Genomic DNA, 20227 nt, shown 5'->3' with positions numbered 1-20227 from the left:
ACATAGTCCCAAACCTTTACCGGGTTGATAACCATATTTGAGCATTGTTGTTGCTACCATTGAAGAGGAAGAAGAGAGACATGGTTGGATAATGGGATCTCCTTCTTTGAATCGATTGACTGATACAACCTCAAAAGACTGGTAAACAAAAGAAATCATATCCCTCTTTTGCCTCAATGTATGGAATGGATGGATATGTGTAAATAAATAAATCATCTTCCCCATGCACAATGATTTCCTGATGGTCGTATTCAAACTTAATGACCTAATGCAGAGTTGATGGGACTGCCCGAGCGATGTTGATCCATGGCCTACCCAAGAAAATTATAAGATGTGTCCATGTCCATTACTTGGAACACAATCATAAAGTCCACCTATCCAATTGTCATGTTTAACTTGATTTCACCCATGGTATCCCGCTTTGAGTAGAGAGAGAACATACTATCATGACCCTCTTTACATAGTTCCCTTCACATTTCACTGTAAGATGCAAAGCTCTGTTGTGTCTAGCTCCTTCCGTGGGAAACTCATCATCAGTGAAAGTGATGGTGTTTGACTCAAAGATACGGTTTGCCATTTTCTCTAAGTGATATACCATGGTATCCTTTAATACATGTGCTTCATTCAAAATCTTAGTCAACATACGATGATATTCTTCTAAGTGTAAGAATAGAGACAACAGTGAAATTTGTGCAGGGGTTTTCTTCAATTGTTCCACAACAGAGTAATCTGGAGCCTTAAATATTTTTTAGAAACTCTTCTGCTTCATCATCAGTCTTCTTCAATGGTACTTGGATATCTTGGACCATTTTCCCTTTCCCTAACTCTTCTGGAGAATAACATCTTCCAGAGCGTGTCAACCCTCTTGCTTCATCAACTTCTTCAACAATCTCCTTTCCTTGATAAAACACAACAATCTTATTGTAGTTCCAAGGAACAACCTTTGGATTAGTTATAGGGAGCTTCTGGATAGGTTTAACCAAGATAGACTCTTTCAAATTTTTCAAGAAACTTTGGTCTTGTTGTGTTAATGAGAAGCCTTTTGATACGTACAACCTCGGCATACCTGTGTGAACACCTAATTTTTGACGTGTTTATTCTACTCCAACAATATATAGTAAGGTCTTTTCTTATATTTTTATTTTGTATTTTATAGTTTTATTTGTTTGTCTTTGTTTGTTTTGTTTTTTTTAATTGGCCCAAATCACCTAATGTTGATTGAATTGGGCTGATTTAGACCCAATTCTGATAGCCCAATGAATTTTAGATCCAGTCCAATAGCAACGGTCAAGATTGAATCTCTACCATTCATAACATTTTGATCCAAGAGCTCTTATGTGACCCTACCAAAATATACAAAACTCCAAAATTCAGAATTTTGGCCTTTTTTTAATTTTATTTTTCTTCTCCCCTTGCTTCCACCTACCACTATCACTGCCACTGCTGCCGACGGCCACCACCCCATGGCTTGAAAATCTTTTTAAAATTTTACCACTTCTTCCTGTCAACCTCCTCTACACAAATCGATGATGTGAGGCTAAAAATACATATTTTTAATCATTATTTCATCACATTTATTATTTATATTTGTCCTTTTTGAGCATTAATTTGATGGATTATTCTAAATTGAGTATTTTATTTGTAGGATTAAATTGATGGAAAATTGGAGATGTTTGGAGCTAAAATAAATTAAAGATGGAAAGTTGAAGAAGGAAATCAAGCAGGCAGCTTAATGGAAATAAGTTAATATAATATTAATATAATTTATATGCAAATAAGGAAAGAAAAACTTACCTGCTGGTCCATGTATCAGGCAGCAACATCAAAAGAAGTTACACGCACAAACTTGGAAGCTACACGCGGAGAAAAAGGAATCCAATTCCTTTTGGGTTTTGATTTCCTAATTTGTTTGGACTCAATTATTTTATTTAGGGTTTCCTACATCTATAAATAGGGCATGGAAATAATTATTAGGGAAGCAAAGAACCAAGATACAAGACACAATATAAATTTTCTTCTAGCTTAGGAACTTTGGAAGAGCCGCCGTGGAGGCCGGAGAATTGTGGTTTATTCTTTCTTCTCCTTTATTATTTATTTGTATTCGTGATTAATAAAAGATAGTTTAGCTATTGTTCTTAACTTTTTATGATTAACACAAACATATTTATTTTAATAAATTTTGATTGTGTTCTTGAGATAATGAGTAGCTAACTTTAATAACTAGGGTTGTGAGAACCATGAGCGATTAACAAAGTATGAATAGTAAATAAGCAATTCTTGACTAGTATTTTGCATGCATTGATAATTCTTTCGTTTAGAAGTCTTTTTAACGGTGGCCAACGTTAGAACTCGCCTTGTTACTACTTGCCGGACCAAGGAGGTTATTAACAAGAAAAGAATTATCAACATAGATTTAGTGTGATACTATCTAATAGGCTAGTGTCGATTGGTGCGAAGTAATAACTAAGCCAAACATCGATTATGATGTCTAATATGAGGTAAAGGTAAGGGTTAGTAAATTATACACACGTAGCCGGACCAAGGTGCGGGGTGAAATTCTCTAGATGCCGGACCAAGGATTTAGAGATACCTAACTTATCACTTTGCATATAATACACTAGAAAAGGATTACTATTATTAGGATTACTGCGTTATGAGCTTATGGGGAACACATTCCTAGTTACTTTTAATAATCTGAATATAAATAAATACTTAGTTCAAAGCTATCTTTTATTTTAACGACTATCGAGTTAAATATTTACTATTGACAATATTCTTCCATATTCTCTGTAGGATCGACCCCGACTCATAGTTGGGTAAATATATTGCATACGATCGTTTATATTTCTTTTCAAGAAGTATATTTGAACGTTATCAATCGACAAACCATTAATCTTTATCCGTAGCCAAACGTCATAGATCTAATAAAAACCGAACACAAATCATCACTTTTTCCTTAGATTTATGAAGTTCCAGTCACCCCCATCCTATACCCTTCAGATAAGTATGTAGAGCTCTTCAAGGGCTATCTTTTGTTATAAATTTTATGTCAAAAAAAATTCTAGCGAAGTTTCCCCGGCGACCCCCATTCACTCAAAAATTAATGTCAATCATTTTCCCCACTCATCCTCTATCTGAATCCGCCACTATCACAACCTTTCTTAAACTATATAAATCATTTTTCTGCCGGATTTTGTATTATTTTGTTAGTGTTTTTTAAGTTTTATCATGTTGAAGTTTTGCTTGAATTTTTTTTTTTTCTTTATTATTTTCTGCCTTATTTCTTGTGTTTGATCTTCAAGATAGGTTCAATGTTTGAATTTTGTGTTAGTAGGCTGGTTATTCTTTTGATTTTTGGGTCATGTTCAAATGGGTCTAACTTTTGGGCTTATTTTAAATTTTCAGATGACCCATTTAGCTATTATTCAATTAATGAATAAAAGAAATTGACCATCTAAAAGTGCAATGCAGTCTTTTTAATTAATCTTCTCTTGGAAAAAGAAAAAGAAGAAGAAGAAATTTCATTGACCATCTTGGGTGGCACATTGAGAAGGTAAAGAGTCCAATGCATGCATTGACTCTTAAACTTTCAAGAAGAGTGGTGTTTAATACTCAAAACTTATTTAAACCCCATTCTTCTTTCATTTAAAAAAAAACAAGAGGAGAACAAGAAAAAAGAATAGAAGAGATAAAAAATTAGAAGAAAGAAAATCATAAGAATAGAGAATACAAAGTCTTCTAAAAAAAATATTTCATCTTTGTGGGGGTTTGTGAGTTCAATTAGCTTTGCTTCCAACATTACTTTGTCATCATCTCTTTAGGTATATTCATTTATATATTTTGCAATGTAACTTTTAAAAATAATGAAGCATGTTGTTTATATTCTGACTAAATTATTATGTTTAGTTTATTTGAATTAGTTAAATAGTTATGATACTTGATATGATTGTGTTTTGTTGTTATTATACATTTGTGTTCTATTATTAAATTAGGTATTAATTTTATCTTTATCATTATGAAGTTGATACATAGTTATATGTTTTGCTAAAAGAAAAAAAAATCCTAAGTCCTTTTATTAATTCTGATAGTTTTTTTTAAAAAAAAAAAAGAGAAGAAAGTCGGTTGTTTTCGCAAAAAAAATACAAAACTGGTCATTTTTGCAAAGAAATGTAAATCTGGTCATTTTTTCAAAAAAAATGTAAATCTGAACATATTATAAATTATGTTTTTTTTCTCTTAAACAAATATATGAAAAAGGTTATTGAAACAAAAATCTAAAGTCTACTACTTTTTGGTTAGTAATTTAACTATTAGATAAAATTGGCTATTTTTGCAATTTTCTTTCAAAAGATAACAATGTGGCCATTTTGTGTATAATTGAAAATTTTACTAAAATGGTCATTTAATAAATTGTATTAATATGAAAAAAAATTAGTATATCTCTACTTGTTTTAAAAGGGGCTTAGTTATTATTTTATTAAAAAAACATTGTTTTTCTTTTGTAGTTATTGTCAAGTAGTGATACTTACATTTGTATGCATATATATATATATATATATATTTTATCTTTTTAGAAAAAAAACCATTAATTAGCATTTTGCAAAAAAAAAAAGAAAAAACATTTTCATGTCAATATGTTGCAACAAGTTCATTTATTCATTAATTTTTTTTATCATTATTAAATAAAATTTGAGTCATTAATTATTAGATTTTTTTTTAAAATAATAATTTTTATAAAAATATCACCATGTGTTCGGTTACGATCCTTGGTGTGTATTTTTTTTTAAAGAGGTCTTGGGTGCGGCTACGCTCCTAGGCAAATTGTTTTATTCTAGTGACTAACGCAAATTTATATTTTTATCCAAAAATTATTTTAGTCAAACACGAGTTAATAAAATGACCATGCTAGAATCATGGGACTCGAGGGGTGACTCACACCTTCCCCGGCTAATATAACTCCTTACCCTATCTTTGTTTCGTAGACTAAAAAAATAAAAAAAAAGTCATTTATTTTAAATTAGGACTTTAACAGGTGACTTGGAACACCCCAAAAACTCAATTCCAAGTGGCGACTCAAAAAAAACATTTTTTCTTTTACTTTTATTTTTTTATAAAAACCCCGTCACAATCCTTAGAAATTGTAAAAATGATGATGTGTGACAGATCTGTTGACTCTGTTGGAGATTTTTTTTTAGAATTCGAGTTTTGAACACTGTTTATATTTGGCTATTTGATTATTTGGATAAAATTTTTGTTTGTTAGCTACTGTGTTATTTGATGATTTATTGTTTTGATACTGTGTGATTGTATATAAATTGTCTTCTCTCGCACACCTTCTGAGAGTCTGAATTTTGTTATAAACTGTGTGTGCAGATACGCTCCACAAGACTTTTGTGTAAGATGGGCCAGTGTGCGGTTACGCTCCTGGTTGAGGATTTGTCACACATGTTAGGCGAGGTTGGACCACCAGTTAAGCTGGAATAGCTCTGCTACTGGTCTGCTGACCCTCCTAGGCTCGAGTTGTCTGCTCGAGTAAAGGCATTGTAGACACCTTCCATATAAAGTGCTAAACCTAGCAAAACAATCCACAAACTATCCCTGGTAGGTTACATTTATTTGCATAATGTGCATTTAACCTAGCAAATCTAAGATAGGTACCCACTCTAGACCAACATGTTCATTTTATGTGCAACATGAAAATAATTTTGTTTAGAAGACCTTTACATTGTTGACCAGCTTTACAATAATTTTTATCTTTCAATTTTATTTTATTTTTAAAAAGGAAAAAAATGTTGAAATAAAAGGGGTGGTCTTTCAAGTGTGTGTCCTTTTTATTTATGAACTACGCACACCTGATTCTCACTAAAATGAGATACGTAGGCATCCCTTCTCGATTTCGGTGTTTGTAGAAAAGGGGTATTTTGTCTTTTTTTATAAAAAAAATATAATGATTTTTTTTACTTTTCTTTCCTCTCTCGATTAGAGTTTGTAATAAAACTTTAATTAGATTCTATTCAAAGGTACGAATGGCACCTCCATCCAAAGGACAGGGTTCCAAAAGACCTAGAAGTGAAGGAATTCCAGAATGCATGATCGTTGACACGATACCCAAGGATCTATGGCTATGGTGGATAGGCATGGGGAATTATGAGCAAAGGTGGGTAAAAGAACATTTAGGACATCTTGTGCATCTAACGGAAATTGACCCAAGAAGAGATGTGATCGAGGCATTGATTCCTTTGTTGGTTCCAAAATTAACGTGTTTCGATTTTCTGACTTTGAAATGACACCAACTCTGAAAGAAATCACTAGCTTCATGGGGAAAAGGGTCTAGTATTTGAGGCACTGATCTCCGCAACAAAAGACCCATAATCCCAAAGAACATCGATGCCAAAAAGTTCCTAGACCTTCTCAAGATCAACCAAATAGAGAAGGAGAATTTGAAAAATGGGTGGGTCTCATTGGACTTTCTATATTAGAGTTACGGTCAAAAAGATGGATTTAAGAACTACCAGAACCAACTTAGCAATCAAGATGGCATTGAGGCTTGGAAGGTGAACGGATGTTTTACCTTCATGGTCGCGTTTTTGAGGCTCATTGTTTTCCCCAAACGGGACAAACATATCGACATTCGTTTGGCTGGGGTGGTGAATGCGCTGACCACAATGGAAGGTCCTACCATTAGTACCATGATCTTGGAAGATATGTTCTGTGCATTGACTAAATGCAAAAATGGGGAAACGTACTTTGAAGGCCGTAACATTTTGCTACAAATATGGTTTTTGGAACATCTTTATCATCCTGATTGTGCGCCCAGGTTTACTCCAGACTGGTGTAATTATGCTTCCTCTCATAAGGAAAGGGAAGTGAAAATTAATTTTCCAAAAGGAATTTTAGCATGCGAAGAGAAACTCTCGATAATCACGTCTGATGAAATTGTATGAAATTATTACTGGTTCCAGCTAAGGATGTCATTTGCATGTCTATTGGTATCTCGTTTCTTGTGTTGATTGCGCTTAGAGGTGTTCAACCCTATGCCCCACTTCATGTAATGTGTCAGCTAGATAGAGTTCAAGAAGTCGTCCCACCGAATGATGATATGAGTAGATTTGTATTTGACACCCCACTAGGCTTTGCCTTTGATAGCCAAGATATTCTGAAGATCTGGTTCGAGAGTATAATTTCTGAGCAAAGTGAAATGGTTGTAGAGTAAGATAAAGGAAAAGTGGTTCCTGGGTACCTAACGTGGTTTAGTCATCTAGTAACATTTGGTGACAGTCCCGAAGGATACAACAGAAAAAGAAAAGATCAACACACCATAAGACAGTTGGAAAAAGAGTTGGAGAAGGCCAAAGCCACCATAGCCCGACAAGAAGTTCAAGTCCATATAGGAAGAAGTCACCAGTTGGAGTTACAAGATGTGGAGGGGTAATTGAAGCATACAGAGAGGAAATTGGCTCAATTAGAGGAGGAGCTGGATAGTAGAATTCATTTGGCCCGACAGATAAAAAAAGAGCAGAGCTTTGAGATTTCTCGATTGAAGAGGGACCTAGTGGCATCTGAAGAGGTTGTGCACTACCAAAAGGGAGAGCTTAAGCGGCAGAAGGAGAAATTTGAGAAAGAAAGATCATGTTGGACGCATTTAAATGATCAACTTAAAGCACAGTTAGAAGAACATAGAAGGAAAATCAGTGTCAGAAAGATCATTTGCCTGTGCTCCACTTCGATATCGACACAATGATTGATTTTCCTTTTATGTTCTTCTAACTGTTCTTTAAGTTGATCATGTAAATACATCCAACATGATCTTTCTTTCTCAAGTTTCTCCTTCTGCCGATTAAGCTCTCCCTTTTGGTAGTGCACGACCTCTTAAGATGCCACTAAGCCCATCTTCAATCGAGAAATCTCAAAGTTCTACTCCTTTTTTATCTGTTGGGCCAAATGAATTCTACTATCCAGCTTCTCCTCTAATCAAGCTAATTTCCCCTCTGTATGCTTCAATTCCCCCTCCACATCTTGTAACTCCAACCGGTGATTTCTTCCTATATGGACTTGAACTTCTTGACGGGCTATGGTGTCTTTGGCCTTCTCCAACTCTTTTTCCGACTATCTTATGATGTGCTGGTCTTTTCTTTTTCAGCTGGATCCTTTGAGAGTGTTACCAAATGTTACTGGATCACAAAACCACGATAGGTACCCAGGAACCACTTTTCCTTTATCTTCCTCTACAACCATTTCACTTTGCTCAGAAATTATACTCCTGAACCAGATCATCAAAATATCTTGGCTATCAAAGGCAAAACCTGGTGGGGTGTCAAATACAAATCTACTCATATCATCATTTGGTGGGACTTCTTGAACTCTAACCAACAGATGCATAACCCGAAGTTAGGCATAGGGTCAAACACCTCTAAGCCCAATCAACACAAAAAATGTGATACCAGTAGACATGCAAATGACATCCTTGGCTTCATCAGACGTGATTACCTAGAGTTCCTCTTCACATGCTAAAATTCCTTTTGGAAAATCAATTTTCACTTCTCTTTCCTTATGAGAGGAAATATAATTACACCAGACTGGAGTGAACTAGGTGCACGATCATGATGATAAAGATGTTCCATAAACCATATTTGTAGCAAAATGTTGTAGCCTTCAAAGTACGTTTCCTTTTTTTTGCATTTAGTCAATGCACGAAACATATCTGCCATGATCATAGGAAAAATGGTAGGACTTTCCATTGTGGTCAGCGCCTTCACCACCCCAGCCGAACAAATGTCCCTTTAGGTGAAAACAATGAGCCCTAAAATCGCAACCATGAAGACAAAATATCCATTCACCTTCCAAGCCTCTATGCCCCCTTGATTGCTAAGTTGGTTCTGGTAGTTCTTAAATCCATCTTTTTTACCGTACCTCTTATATAGAAAGTCCAATGAGACCCACCCATTTTTCAAACTCTCCTTCTTTATTTGGTTGATCTTGAGAAGGTCCAGGAACTTTTTCGATGTTTTTTGGGATTATGGGTCTTTTGTTGCGGAGATCAGCACCTCGAATACTGGCCCCTTTTCCCATGAAGCTAACGATTTCTTCCGGAGTTGGTGTCATTTCAAAGTCAAAAAATATTGAAACACGTTATTTTTTGGATTCCAGAAAGGAATTAGTGCCTCGATCACATCTCTTCTTGGGTCAATCTCCATCAGATACACTAGATGTCCTTAATGTTCTTTTACCCTCCTTTAATCATAATTTACCATGCATGTCCACCATCACCATAGATCCTTGGGTATCGTGTCAATCATGCATTCTGGAATCCCTTCACTTCTAGGCCTTTTGGAACTCTGTCCTTTGGTTGGAGGTGCCATTCATACCCTTGAATAGAATCTAAGTAAATTTTTATCACAAACTCTGATCGAGGGAGGAAAGAAAAGTAAAAAAAATCAAGATTTTTCTTATAAATATTTTTTGAAAAGACAAAATACTCCTTTTCTACAAACACCGAACCCTAGAAGGGATGCCTACGTATCTCATTTTAATGAGAATCAGGTGTGTGTAGTTCATAAAAAAATGACTCACACTTGAAAGCCCACCCCTTTTATTTCAGCCTTTTTTCCTTTCTTTTTTTTTAAAAAAAATAAATTGAAAGACAAAGTTATTATATAAAGCTGGTCAACAATTTAAAGGCCTTCTGAACAAAATTATTTTCACGTAACACAAAAAATGAACATGTTGGTATAGAGTGGGTCCTATCTTAGATTTGCTAGGTTAAATGCACATGATGCAAATAAATGTAGCCTACTAGGGATAGTTTGTAGATTGTTTTGCTAGGTTTAACACTTTATATGGAAGGTGTCTAGACTGGCTTTACTCGAGCGGACAACTCGAGCCGGGGAGGGTTAGCGAACCGGTAGCAGAGCTATTCCGGCTTAACTGGTGGTCCAACCCTGCTGAACATGTGTGACAAATCCTGAATCAGGAGCGTAACTGCACACTGGCTCATCTTAGACATAAGTCCTGTGGAGCGTATCCGCACACGCAGTGTATAACAAAATCTTAGAGACTCAGAAGGTGTGCGAGCTAAGAAAATTTATATACAATCACACAATATCAAAACAATAATTCATCAAATAGTACATTAGCCAACAAACAAAAAATTCATCCAAATAATCAAATAGCCAAATATAGTCAATGTACAAAACTTGAATTCTAAAAAAAAATCCGCAGCAGAGTCACCAGATCTGTGATACCTCTTCATTTTTACAATTGTTAAGGAATGTGACGGGATCTTTTTGAAAATAAAAGTAAAAGAAACAGTTTTTGTAGTTGCCACTTGGAAATGAGTTTTTGGGGTGTTCCAAGTCACCTGTTAAATTCCTTATTTAAAAGGAAATGACTCTTTATTTTTTTTAGTCTACGAAACAAAGATAGGGTAATGAATTCTATTGACCGGGGAAAGGTGTGAGGCACCCCTCGAGTCCCGTGGTTCTAGTACGGTCGCCTTATTAACTCATGTTTGACTAAACATAATTTTTGGATAAAAATGTAAATTTGCGTTAGTCACTAGAAAAAAACAATTTTCCTAGGAGCGTAGCCGAACACAAGTCTTTTTTTAAAAAAATAAAAAAATAATACACACCAAAGATCGTAACCGAACACATGGTGGTATTTTATAATTAATTTTTTTTAAAAAGCTAATAATTAATGACTCAAATTTTATTTAATAATGATAAAAAAAATTAATGAATAAATGAACTTTTGCAACATATAGACATGAAAATGATTTTTTTTTCAAAATGCTAATTAATGTTTTTTTTCTAAAAAAAAAAAAGAGAAACATATATATATATGTGTGTGTGTGTGTGCGCGTGCGTGCGTGCGTGTGTGTGTGCGCGTGTAAGTATCACTACTTGACAATTACAACAAAAGAAATAAAAGTTTTTTTCTAATAAAATAATAACTAAGCCCCATTTTAAAACAAGTAGTGATATACTAAATTTTTTTCATATTGATACAATTTCATAAATGACCATTTTAGTAAAATTTTCAGTTGTACACAAAATGACCACATTTTTATCTTTTGAAAGTAAATTGCAAAAATAGCAAATTTTATCAAATAGTTAAATTACTAACCAAAAAGTAGCCGATTTTGTATTTTTGTTTCAATAACCATTTTCATATATTTGTTTAAGAGAAAAAAAACATAATTTATAAAATGATCAGATCTATATTTTATTTTTTTGCAAAAATGACCATATTTACATTTTTTTTGCAAAAATGACCAATTTTGTATTTTATTTTTGTGAAAACAGCCAACTTTTTGTAAAAAAATATTAGAATTAATAAAAGGACTTTGGAGTTTTTTCTTTTAGCAAAACATATAGCTATGTATCAACTTCATAATGATAGAGATAAAATTAACACCTAATTTAATAATAAAACACAATCATTTCAAGTATCATAACATATTTAATTAATTCAAATAAACTAAACATAATAATTTAATCAGAATATAAACAACATGTTTCACTAATTTTAAAAGTTACATTGCAAAATATATAAAGGAATATACCTAAAGAGATGACAAAGCAATGATGGAAGCAAAGCTAATTGAACTCACAAACCCACATAAAGATGAAGTATTTTTTATTAAAAGAAGACTTTGTACTCTCTATTCTTGTGATTTTCCTTCTTCTAATTTTTTTCTCTTCTCTTCTTTTTTCTTGTTCTCCTCTTGTTTTATTTTTTAACGAAAGAAGAATGTGGTTCAAATAGGTGTTGAGTATTAAACACCCACTCTTCCTGAAAACTTAAGAGTCAGTGAATGCATTGGACTCTTTACCTTCCCAATGTGCCACCCAAGATGGCCAATGATTTTTTTATTTTTTTTTAAAGAAGATTAATTAAAAAGATTGCATTACCCTTTTAGATGGTCCATTTCTTTTATTCATTAATTGAATAATAGCTAAATGAGTCATCTGAAAATTTAAAATAGACCCAAAAGGTAGACCCATTTGAACATGACCCAAAAATCAAATGAAGAACCAGCTCATTAACACAAAATTCAAACATCTAACCTATCTTGAAGATCAAACACAACAAATAAGGCAGAAAATAAAAAATAAAAATAAAAATAATAAAATTCAAGCAAAACTTCAACATGATAAAACTTAAAGAACACTAAAAAAATAATACAAAATTCGGCATCAAAATGACTTATATGATTAAGAAAGGTAGTGATAATGGCGGGTTCATAGTGGATGAGACGAGAAAAAGATTGACTTAAATTTTTGAGTGAATGAGGGTCGCCGGAAAATATTACCGGAAATTTTTTTGACGGAATTTTGACATAAAATTTATATCAAAAGATAGCCCTTGAAGAGCTCTGCACATATATGTGAAGGGTATAGGATGGGGGTGACCGGAACTTCATAAATCTAAAGAAAAACTGATGATTTGTGTTCGGTTTTTCTTTGATCTATGATGTTTGGCTATAGATAAAGATGAATGGTTTGTGAATTTGTGTAGAGGAGGGTGAAAGGAAGAAGTGGTAAAATTTTGGAAAGATTTTCTGGCCATGGGGTGGTGGCCACCGGTAGCAGTGGCGGTGGCCAACCGGCGGTGATGGTGGTAGGTGGAAGCAAGGGGATAAGAAAAATAAAATCAAAAATAACAAAATTCAAGCAAAATTTCAACATGATAAAACTTAAAGAAAACTAATAAAATAATATAAAATCCGGCATCAAAATAACTTATATGGTTAAGAAAGGTTGTGATAGTGGTGGATTCGGATAGAGGATGAGAGGAGAAAAAGATTGACTTAAATTTTTGGGTGAATGAGGGTCGCCTGAAAAATTTGCCGGAAATTTTTTAGATGGAATTTTGACATAAAATTTATATCAAAAGGTAGCCCTTGAAGAGTTGTACACATTTATCTGAAGGGTATAGGATGGGGGTGACCCGAACTTCATAAATCTAAAGAAAAAGTGATGATTTGTGTTCGGTTTTCTTTAGTTCTATGACGTTTGGCTACGAATAAAGATGAATGGTTTGTGAATTTGTGTAGAGGAGGGTGAAAGGAAGACGTGGTAAAATTTTGGAAAGATTTTCCAACCATGGGGTGGTGGCCGGCGGCGGCAGTGGCGATGGCCAGCCGGCGGTGATGGTGGTAGGTGGAAGCAAGGGGATAAGAAAAATAAAATCAAAATAAGGCCAAAATAATCATTTTTGGAGTTTTGTATTTTTTGGTAGGGTCACATAAGAGCCCTTGGATCAAAATGTTATGAATTGTTGAGATTCAACCTTGACCATTGCTATTGGACTGGATCTAAAATTGATTGGGCTATCAGAATTGAGTTTAAATCGGCTCAATTCAATCAACATTGGGTCATTTGGGCCAACTAAAAAAAAAACAAACACAGACAAACAAATCAAATTATAAAAATACAACACAAAAATATAAGAAAAGACCTTACTATATATTGTAGGAGTAAAATAAACACGTCAAAAATTAGGTGTTCACAGTTTAGGTTGTAGCTTGTGGAGGTTCAGATGATATGTCAGGGTACTAGTGTTTGGTATTGCTTTACTTAGGGTCAACTTGCGAAGCTTGTTGAGAATTGTTGTTAATTTGTTACTTATTCCCTTGCTTTCTACGCTTGTGTAGGTTATGAGCCTGAATCGTGTTGATCATCCTCTCACATCTTTATTCGAGGCTTGCTTTTGGAGTTCGTGAGGTAGCTATTTGTCTTCTCGGCAGACGTCACTTACTCTCTTATTTTGTCCTTAATATATTCTAGATGTGAAGACATTCAAACTTGTATTTATTTTGGATCTGTTGAAATAGTTAGTGGCTTGTACATGTGACAGCTGGTTTTGGAAAATGTTGTGTTATATTATGAGTTTCGCGTACTTATGTTATGCTTAGGGGTCGTTTGGAGTGAAGGATAGGTACAAATAGTCCTGGGATAATTATTTTGTGGCACTTAATTTAGTGTTTGGTTGGGAAGTTTGGGATAACTTATCCTGGGATTAATAATTAGTATCGGGATAAGTTATCCCTTCCCATGAGTGGAATAGTAATCCCGAGATAAAATGACTAAATGAAAAAAATGTCCCTTTAAACATTTTTTATACATTACTTTTCACATCCATGAAGGGTATTTTAGTAAACTTATATGTTGTTCTTAAGATTTATTATTTTGAATACAACAAACCAAACACTCAATAAAAAATAATCTTTGTATAACTTATTCCATCATAACTAATCCCATCATAACTAATCTCATCATAACTTATCACATCAAAACTAATCCCATCATAACTTGAATTCAAACCAAACGACTCCTTAGTTCTTAATCTCGTTCTTACTTCTGTATTTACCCTTGTTGAGAGTTGATTAGGCTGATTTGTCTTGGTGGGATAAGGGAGGTGTCCACACCCTCGATTTTTGGATCTTACAAATAGTTCATGATAAGACTTGTAATAGTTGTAGCATACCTAAATTAGTACATAATCAAAGGTACGTTATGCTAACTTTTGTTTTTATTTCTCTCAAATCTCTTGTAGATGTGAGTTGTGATATTTATCCAATCATATATAACAAATCCTTATATATATTTTTATCACATCTTGACACTTTCATTTTTAAGAATGAGTGAGCATTCACGATGATTATCACAAATTGCATCCTCTTCAAAAAATGGACTATAATTATTTTACATGCTTCATCTTTCATTATAAGCAATTCATTGTCATTCCCTGAAATTTATTTACTCCAACTTTATATTTTGATAAAAATTATAAAATTAAACTTATTTAAGTCACATGATAGCTGTGTGCACAATGATCTTTCAAGCTATGGGAAAAAAATACATTCATCCTTTTTTAAAAATCATTTTGGGAACCCATAAATTCTTCCTTTATAATTACCACAATGATAATAATTATTATTATTTCTCCTTTTCTATTTGCTATTCCACATTCATTTGTTCAATCACTTGTTTCAGTTGGACTTATTATGCACTACTATCACATTTGTCCTTTCATTTCAAGACAATTTTATTGAGACTTATTATACTTTAATGTTTATAGTTTAGAAACTCCTGCACTTATGATACCCAATTTTGGAGGTGTATTTTCTTGTTCCGGTCCGCGTGATTTTGATTATGAGACTCCATTAATTAATAACTTTGATATTGTTCTCACTTTACCTTTCTGCAATAAATGGTTAATGGATTTAAAATCAACTTCTGTTTCCCTTATAGGGTCAGGAATAGGTGTCATTACGACTAATGTGATTTTTGGTCATGACAAGACCAATAGAAAGTGACAATACAAATTTTGGTTGTCTACCTATTTTCAGAAGGATGTTAAAATGCTATATATCCTCACAATGTTCTCAATAATAATTATACAATAATATGACTCGTTATTTCAATATTACCCTCATGATGTTCATAATAATTATTATGTAATATTGTGGCTCGTTATTTGAATTTTCCTCAATCTTCACATTAAATGATGAATATTCATTTATTAATAAATTTTGAGGTAGGAACTATTGAGCAAATTCCGGACATTAAGGTTTATGTGTGTTTAAAGCGCACAGTCGGACACATAAATTAAAACGTAGGCCTTACAAAACTAAGTCCCATATGTGAGTCTTAGAACATTTTACAAGTACCCCTCTCCTGGACGAGTCCCAAACAAAACCCTTTTAAAATATATAGAACTACATTATAATATAATATTGAACATGATATTCATCCTCATAATGTTCTCAATAATAATTATACAATAATATGACTCATTATTTGAATTATTACCCTAACTATGTTCATAATAATAATTATATAATATTACAGCTTGTTATTTGAATTATTCTCCATCTTCACATTTTATGAATAAATTGAACTTATATTATTCATTTATATATTAAAGAATTTTGAGGTAGGAACTGTTGAGCAAGTGCCGAGTATTGAACTTTAGACGTGTTTAGGGCGCATAATTGGACACTTAAATTAAAGTGTAAGCCTCACAGAATTAAATCGCACATGTGAGTCATAGAACGTTTTAAAAGTGCCTTCTCTTAGACGAATCCCAAAAAAGCCTTTTAAATTATATAGAGCTACAATATTGAACACATTTATTAATTAAAAAAATCTTTCCAACAATCAACTTTTCTCCCACCACATGCTTCCCTCCCCAAAACATATAAACAAATTAACCACATAAATATTGAATTGATCTCAATCCCCTACACACCCTTTTAGTTGTTTTATTTATTCTAGGCTTTGATCAAATGAGTAAATACAACATGCCAATCAGAATATATTTATTTTTCTTCTACACCCCCTCCCCCACCCAACAACACACACACACACCACACAAGATCAGACAAACATTCCATTTCTAATTATTCTCTCTTTTTCCCATTTCAACAAACCTCTTTTGCTCACCAATATGGTTGACAAGTCTTTTCTTTTGAGCTTCAACATCCTCAAATAAATCCTCCTCCTCATGAAATTTGCTTATTAAAGAAAAGTACTCAACATTTTCTCTAAAAAAATTGACAAGAACCAAATAAAGTGAGAGTGTAAAAACAGTAATCCCAACCAAATACCAACTAAATTGGATATTTACTAATGACTTTGCTCTTTCAAGTGCTTCCTTGTTATGACATCTAACCACTTTATGCCCTTCTTCAAAGTTGATAAAGCAACCTTTTGCGATGAACTCTGGAGTCCAAAGCATGATACCTATGACCATCATCCAAATTCCTTGAAACATAATGCTATAAGATCTCACAAAACTATTCAAGAAACTTTTAGGGAAAGGAATTCCCAAAAGAGTAGTGACGAAAGACGAAAAGATGACAACTTGGAGAAGCCAATGGTACTGTCCTTCAACACCCATATGGTCAGTAGAATGAAGATGGAAAAGAAGGAGTTCTTGACCAAAAGCAACAGCTCCAAGAAATAATGTAAGTCCATTTTGAGCTAGGGTTGAAGGGATGATTTTGTCGAATAAGATCGAAAAGGATGCATAGACAAAGAAAGTAAGGGAGATATTTGCATGTTCAAAGTTATGGAGATGATATGAAGGTATGGTTCCATCAGAGTCGAAAGGTTGATGTTTTGATGGACCAATGAAGAGTTCCATTGATATGGAGAGTAAGGTGCCAAACATAATCACAAAAAGCTCCGCGTACCTGATTCCAAAAGTATAGTGAGTTAAAGACTAAGAATATTAAAAGTTGAATTCGTTAAATTTAAATCTTGGAACTATTCTAAATATTCAAGAAAATCTCTTATCAAAAGTACAATGAGTTAAAGCCTAGGAATTTTAAAGATTGAACTCGTTAAATTTAAATCTTGAAATTGTTCTTAATAATCAAGAAAATCTCTAATAAAAAATACAATGATTTAGAGACTAAGAATTTTAGAGGTTAAGCTCGTTAAATTTAAATCTTGAAACTGCTCAAAAGAGATTCTCTTAACAAAAGTACAATCATGAGTTAAAGCCTAAGAATTTTAAAGTTCGAAGTTATTAAATTTAAATCTTGAAACTACTTTATATAATCAAGAAAATCTCTAATCAAAAGTACAATAGTACCTTGAAGCCTAAGAATTTTAAAGCTCGAACTCATTAAATTTAAATCTTTAAATTGCTCTGAATAATCAAGAAAATCTTTAATATATCGAAAGTACAATGAGTTAAAGCCAAAGAATTTTAAAAGTCGAACTTATTAAATTTAAATCTTGAAACTGCTCTAAATAATCAAAAAAATCTCTAATTAAAAGTACTATATACAAGTTTATTACTAAAAATCTTGAAAGGTGAACCCATCAAATTTAAATCTTTGAAAATCTTGTGATTAATCAAACAAAGCTTTAAATACCTGATTTTTGGAGCTGGGAACCATGGTAAGGAAGTGTAGGATTTTGGGTGGAAAGCATGTAATTTTATTTGGTTAAGCAAATGCCAAATACCAATAAGAAAAAAACCAAACCCTGGTATAACATGACCTATCAATGACCCCATTTTTTTTATTTTTTATTATTAACACAACACTAAAGTGTTGTGGTTTTGGAGAGAGAGTAGTGCAGAGGAAAGTTGGTGGAATGAGATAAAATGAGGGAATTTTAGAGGGTTATATATACACGCAATATGCCTTTATTTTAGTATATATACAGTATGGAATGTTAATGTGTTAGGATTTGAATAATTATTTGATCAAGTTCATAAGTTAGGACTGTACTTAATCAATCTATTTTACTCTCTTCGTCTCGATTTTACTTGTCAAATTTTGCCTTGACACAACTATTAAGAAAAAAATGATTGGTGTAGCGAGTTTGCCATTTTATCTTATTAATTATTAGGGTTTCAAATATATTTACTCACTACACTTTTCAATAGGAAAAATATTGATCTTCCTTAATTTTTCAAAAATGACAAATAAAAGTAGAAATCAAATTAAAAAATATTTGACAAGTAAAATTGGAACGGAGGGAGTAATTTATTTGGCCTAATTTGGTCAAGATGGAATTTAAGATAAAAAAAACTTTTAAAATTTTAATTCAATACCTGTCATTACATATGTGGTTATAAATATTTTATAACTTATCGTTTCAAATATGTCATAATATTTAATACAATAATATAACTAGTATATATAATTTCACAAGTAGGATTGGGAAGGATAAACTTTATCTTATGTCTATCTCAGAGATAGAAAGACTATTTTCAATTGACCCTCGGTTCAAGAAAAATCGTCTTTTCATATTTATAAGAATATAAAAGTTTTTCATTAATTAAATATATATAATTTTTTTAACAAATTTAAAATGAAATAATGTCAAATAAAGTGAGACGAAAGGGGTGACTTTTTAGGAAAATTATCTTCATATATAGAATAGTTTTATAATCCATTCAAAACACAAAGATTACCTTTTCAAATACTCTTTCAAAAATATTTATTTTTGATGATTAACCAAAACCAAATTCAAAGCACATTGTAATAAGCATCCAAAATATAGTTCTTTCTTATCACATTAAGCTAAAACTTGCTAGTGACTCACACTAATTTAGAGTTGAATAATTTTGTTCTTTCTTCAAAGGAAAAGAAGTAGAGGAACCTAACATGTTTTCTTTTAAACACATCTCTATTATTCGTGTGCAATTAAAACAATCGTGACATGTGAGCTTACTTATTTGAACACATATTATCCTCATAAAATTACTTATTTATTTAGTTAAGAGTTCAATCTTGCTTGTTCTAAAATTTACTTTGTATATATGGTTAGCAAGAACATTTGCTAATCATGTTTAGGGTCGAGTGTCAATTTAAATTTTATGAGTTCTAAATATTAGGATAATCGATATTAGATGTTAGTAACTGAGTTTTGAATTAAGTTTTTTCTACAGACTTAGTAAGCTAATAAAATACAAAAATGAGACTATAAAGCTATTGGTTTTGGCCAAAATCAGTCTGTAATATTTTAGCTCCGCCTCTAATATTGTTTAGAGTCTTGTTAATAATATTATGAAAATAATGCTCTTCCAATTTAAATTATATGTCGGGGCTTGACTAGATATGTAATTTGTATAATAATAAAAAAGACTTTTGATTTCAGAAATAACTTTATAATTATAAATTATCGCATTAAGTATAAAATATAAAAACTTAACTTAAAATTATTTTTAAATAAAAAAAACATCAGTTTTAAATACACAATAAAAAAGAAAAGAGTATCAAATAAATAGACTGAAAGAGTGGTAGTTTAATATCAATGGTGATTCTTATATTATCCATGTTAGTATTAGTTCATATATCTATGGCGTAAGGGTAAAACAATTTACATCTCCAATTTTTTCTTTTAGAATTAAAGATTTTTCTTAACATTCTCCTCTTCACTTCTCGACTTTTTAAATGTCTATTTTACCCTCTTAACCCAACTCCTCTTAATATATTATATTTGTATGAGAAAAGACATAAAGTGACACCTGAACTTGTCCCGAATTTTCAAAAAGACATCTTAACTATGCGGACGTTCTATTACCCCACTAAACAATCTTGAACGGATATTATTACATCATTTTTTGTCCACATGACATAGATAGTGTGTGCACTCTCTCAAAAAAAGAGTGAGCAACCTAAAATAACTAATATTTTATTTTTACAAGTATTTTATTATAAAGTATTTTTTCTTATTTTTCTTACTATCTTAACTTT

General features: G+C 32.3%; 1 protein-coding gene across 1 annotated transcript; it reads right to left on the bottom strand.

Annotated features, from left to right (window-relative positions):
* Nucleotides 1-16120: 16120 nt before the first annotated feature.
* LOC125834317 (uncharacterized) lies at nucleotides 16121-18123 on the bottom strand. The gene is made up of 2 exons (XM_049513467.1): nucleotides 17894-18123; nucleotides 16121-17203 (listed from the first exon to the last, which is right to left on the bottom strand). Exons 1-2 carry the CDS (start codon nucleotides 18034-18036, stop codon nucleotides 16405-16407), a joined length of 942 nt encoding a protein of 313 aa, XP_049369424.1. The 5' UTR covers nucleotides 18037-18123; the 3' UTR covers nucleotides 16121-16404.
* Between the last annotated feature and the right edge of the window lie 2104 nt (nucleotides 18124-20227).

This window comes from Solanum verrucosum, unplaced genomic scaffold (genome assembly GCF_900185275.1).
Source record: "Solanum verrucosum unplaced genomic scaffold, falcon-dt-bn FXZP01000178.1, whole genome shotgun sequence".
In the NCBI taxonomy this organism is placed as follows: Eukaryota; Viridiplantae; Streptophyta; class Magnoliopsida; order Solanales; family Solanaceae; genus Solanum; species Solanum verrucosum.
This window is presented reverse-complemented; position numbering and strand designations above follow the sequence as displayed.

Excerpts from the sequence above, each read along its gene's own strand:
- LOC125834317 (XM_049513467.1), bottom strand. The coding sequence starts at position 18,036 with ATGGGGTCATTGATAGGTCATGTTATACCAGGGTTTGGTTTTTTTCTT. Across the intron at positions 17,204-17,893 it reads TTCCCAGCTCCAAAAATCAG|GTACGCGGAGCTTTTTGTGA; the intron begins GTATTTAAAGCT and ends TTTTGGAATCAG.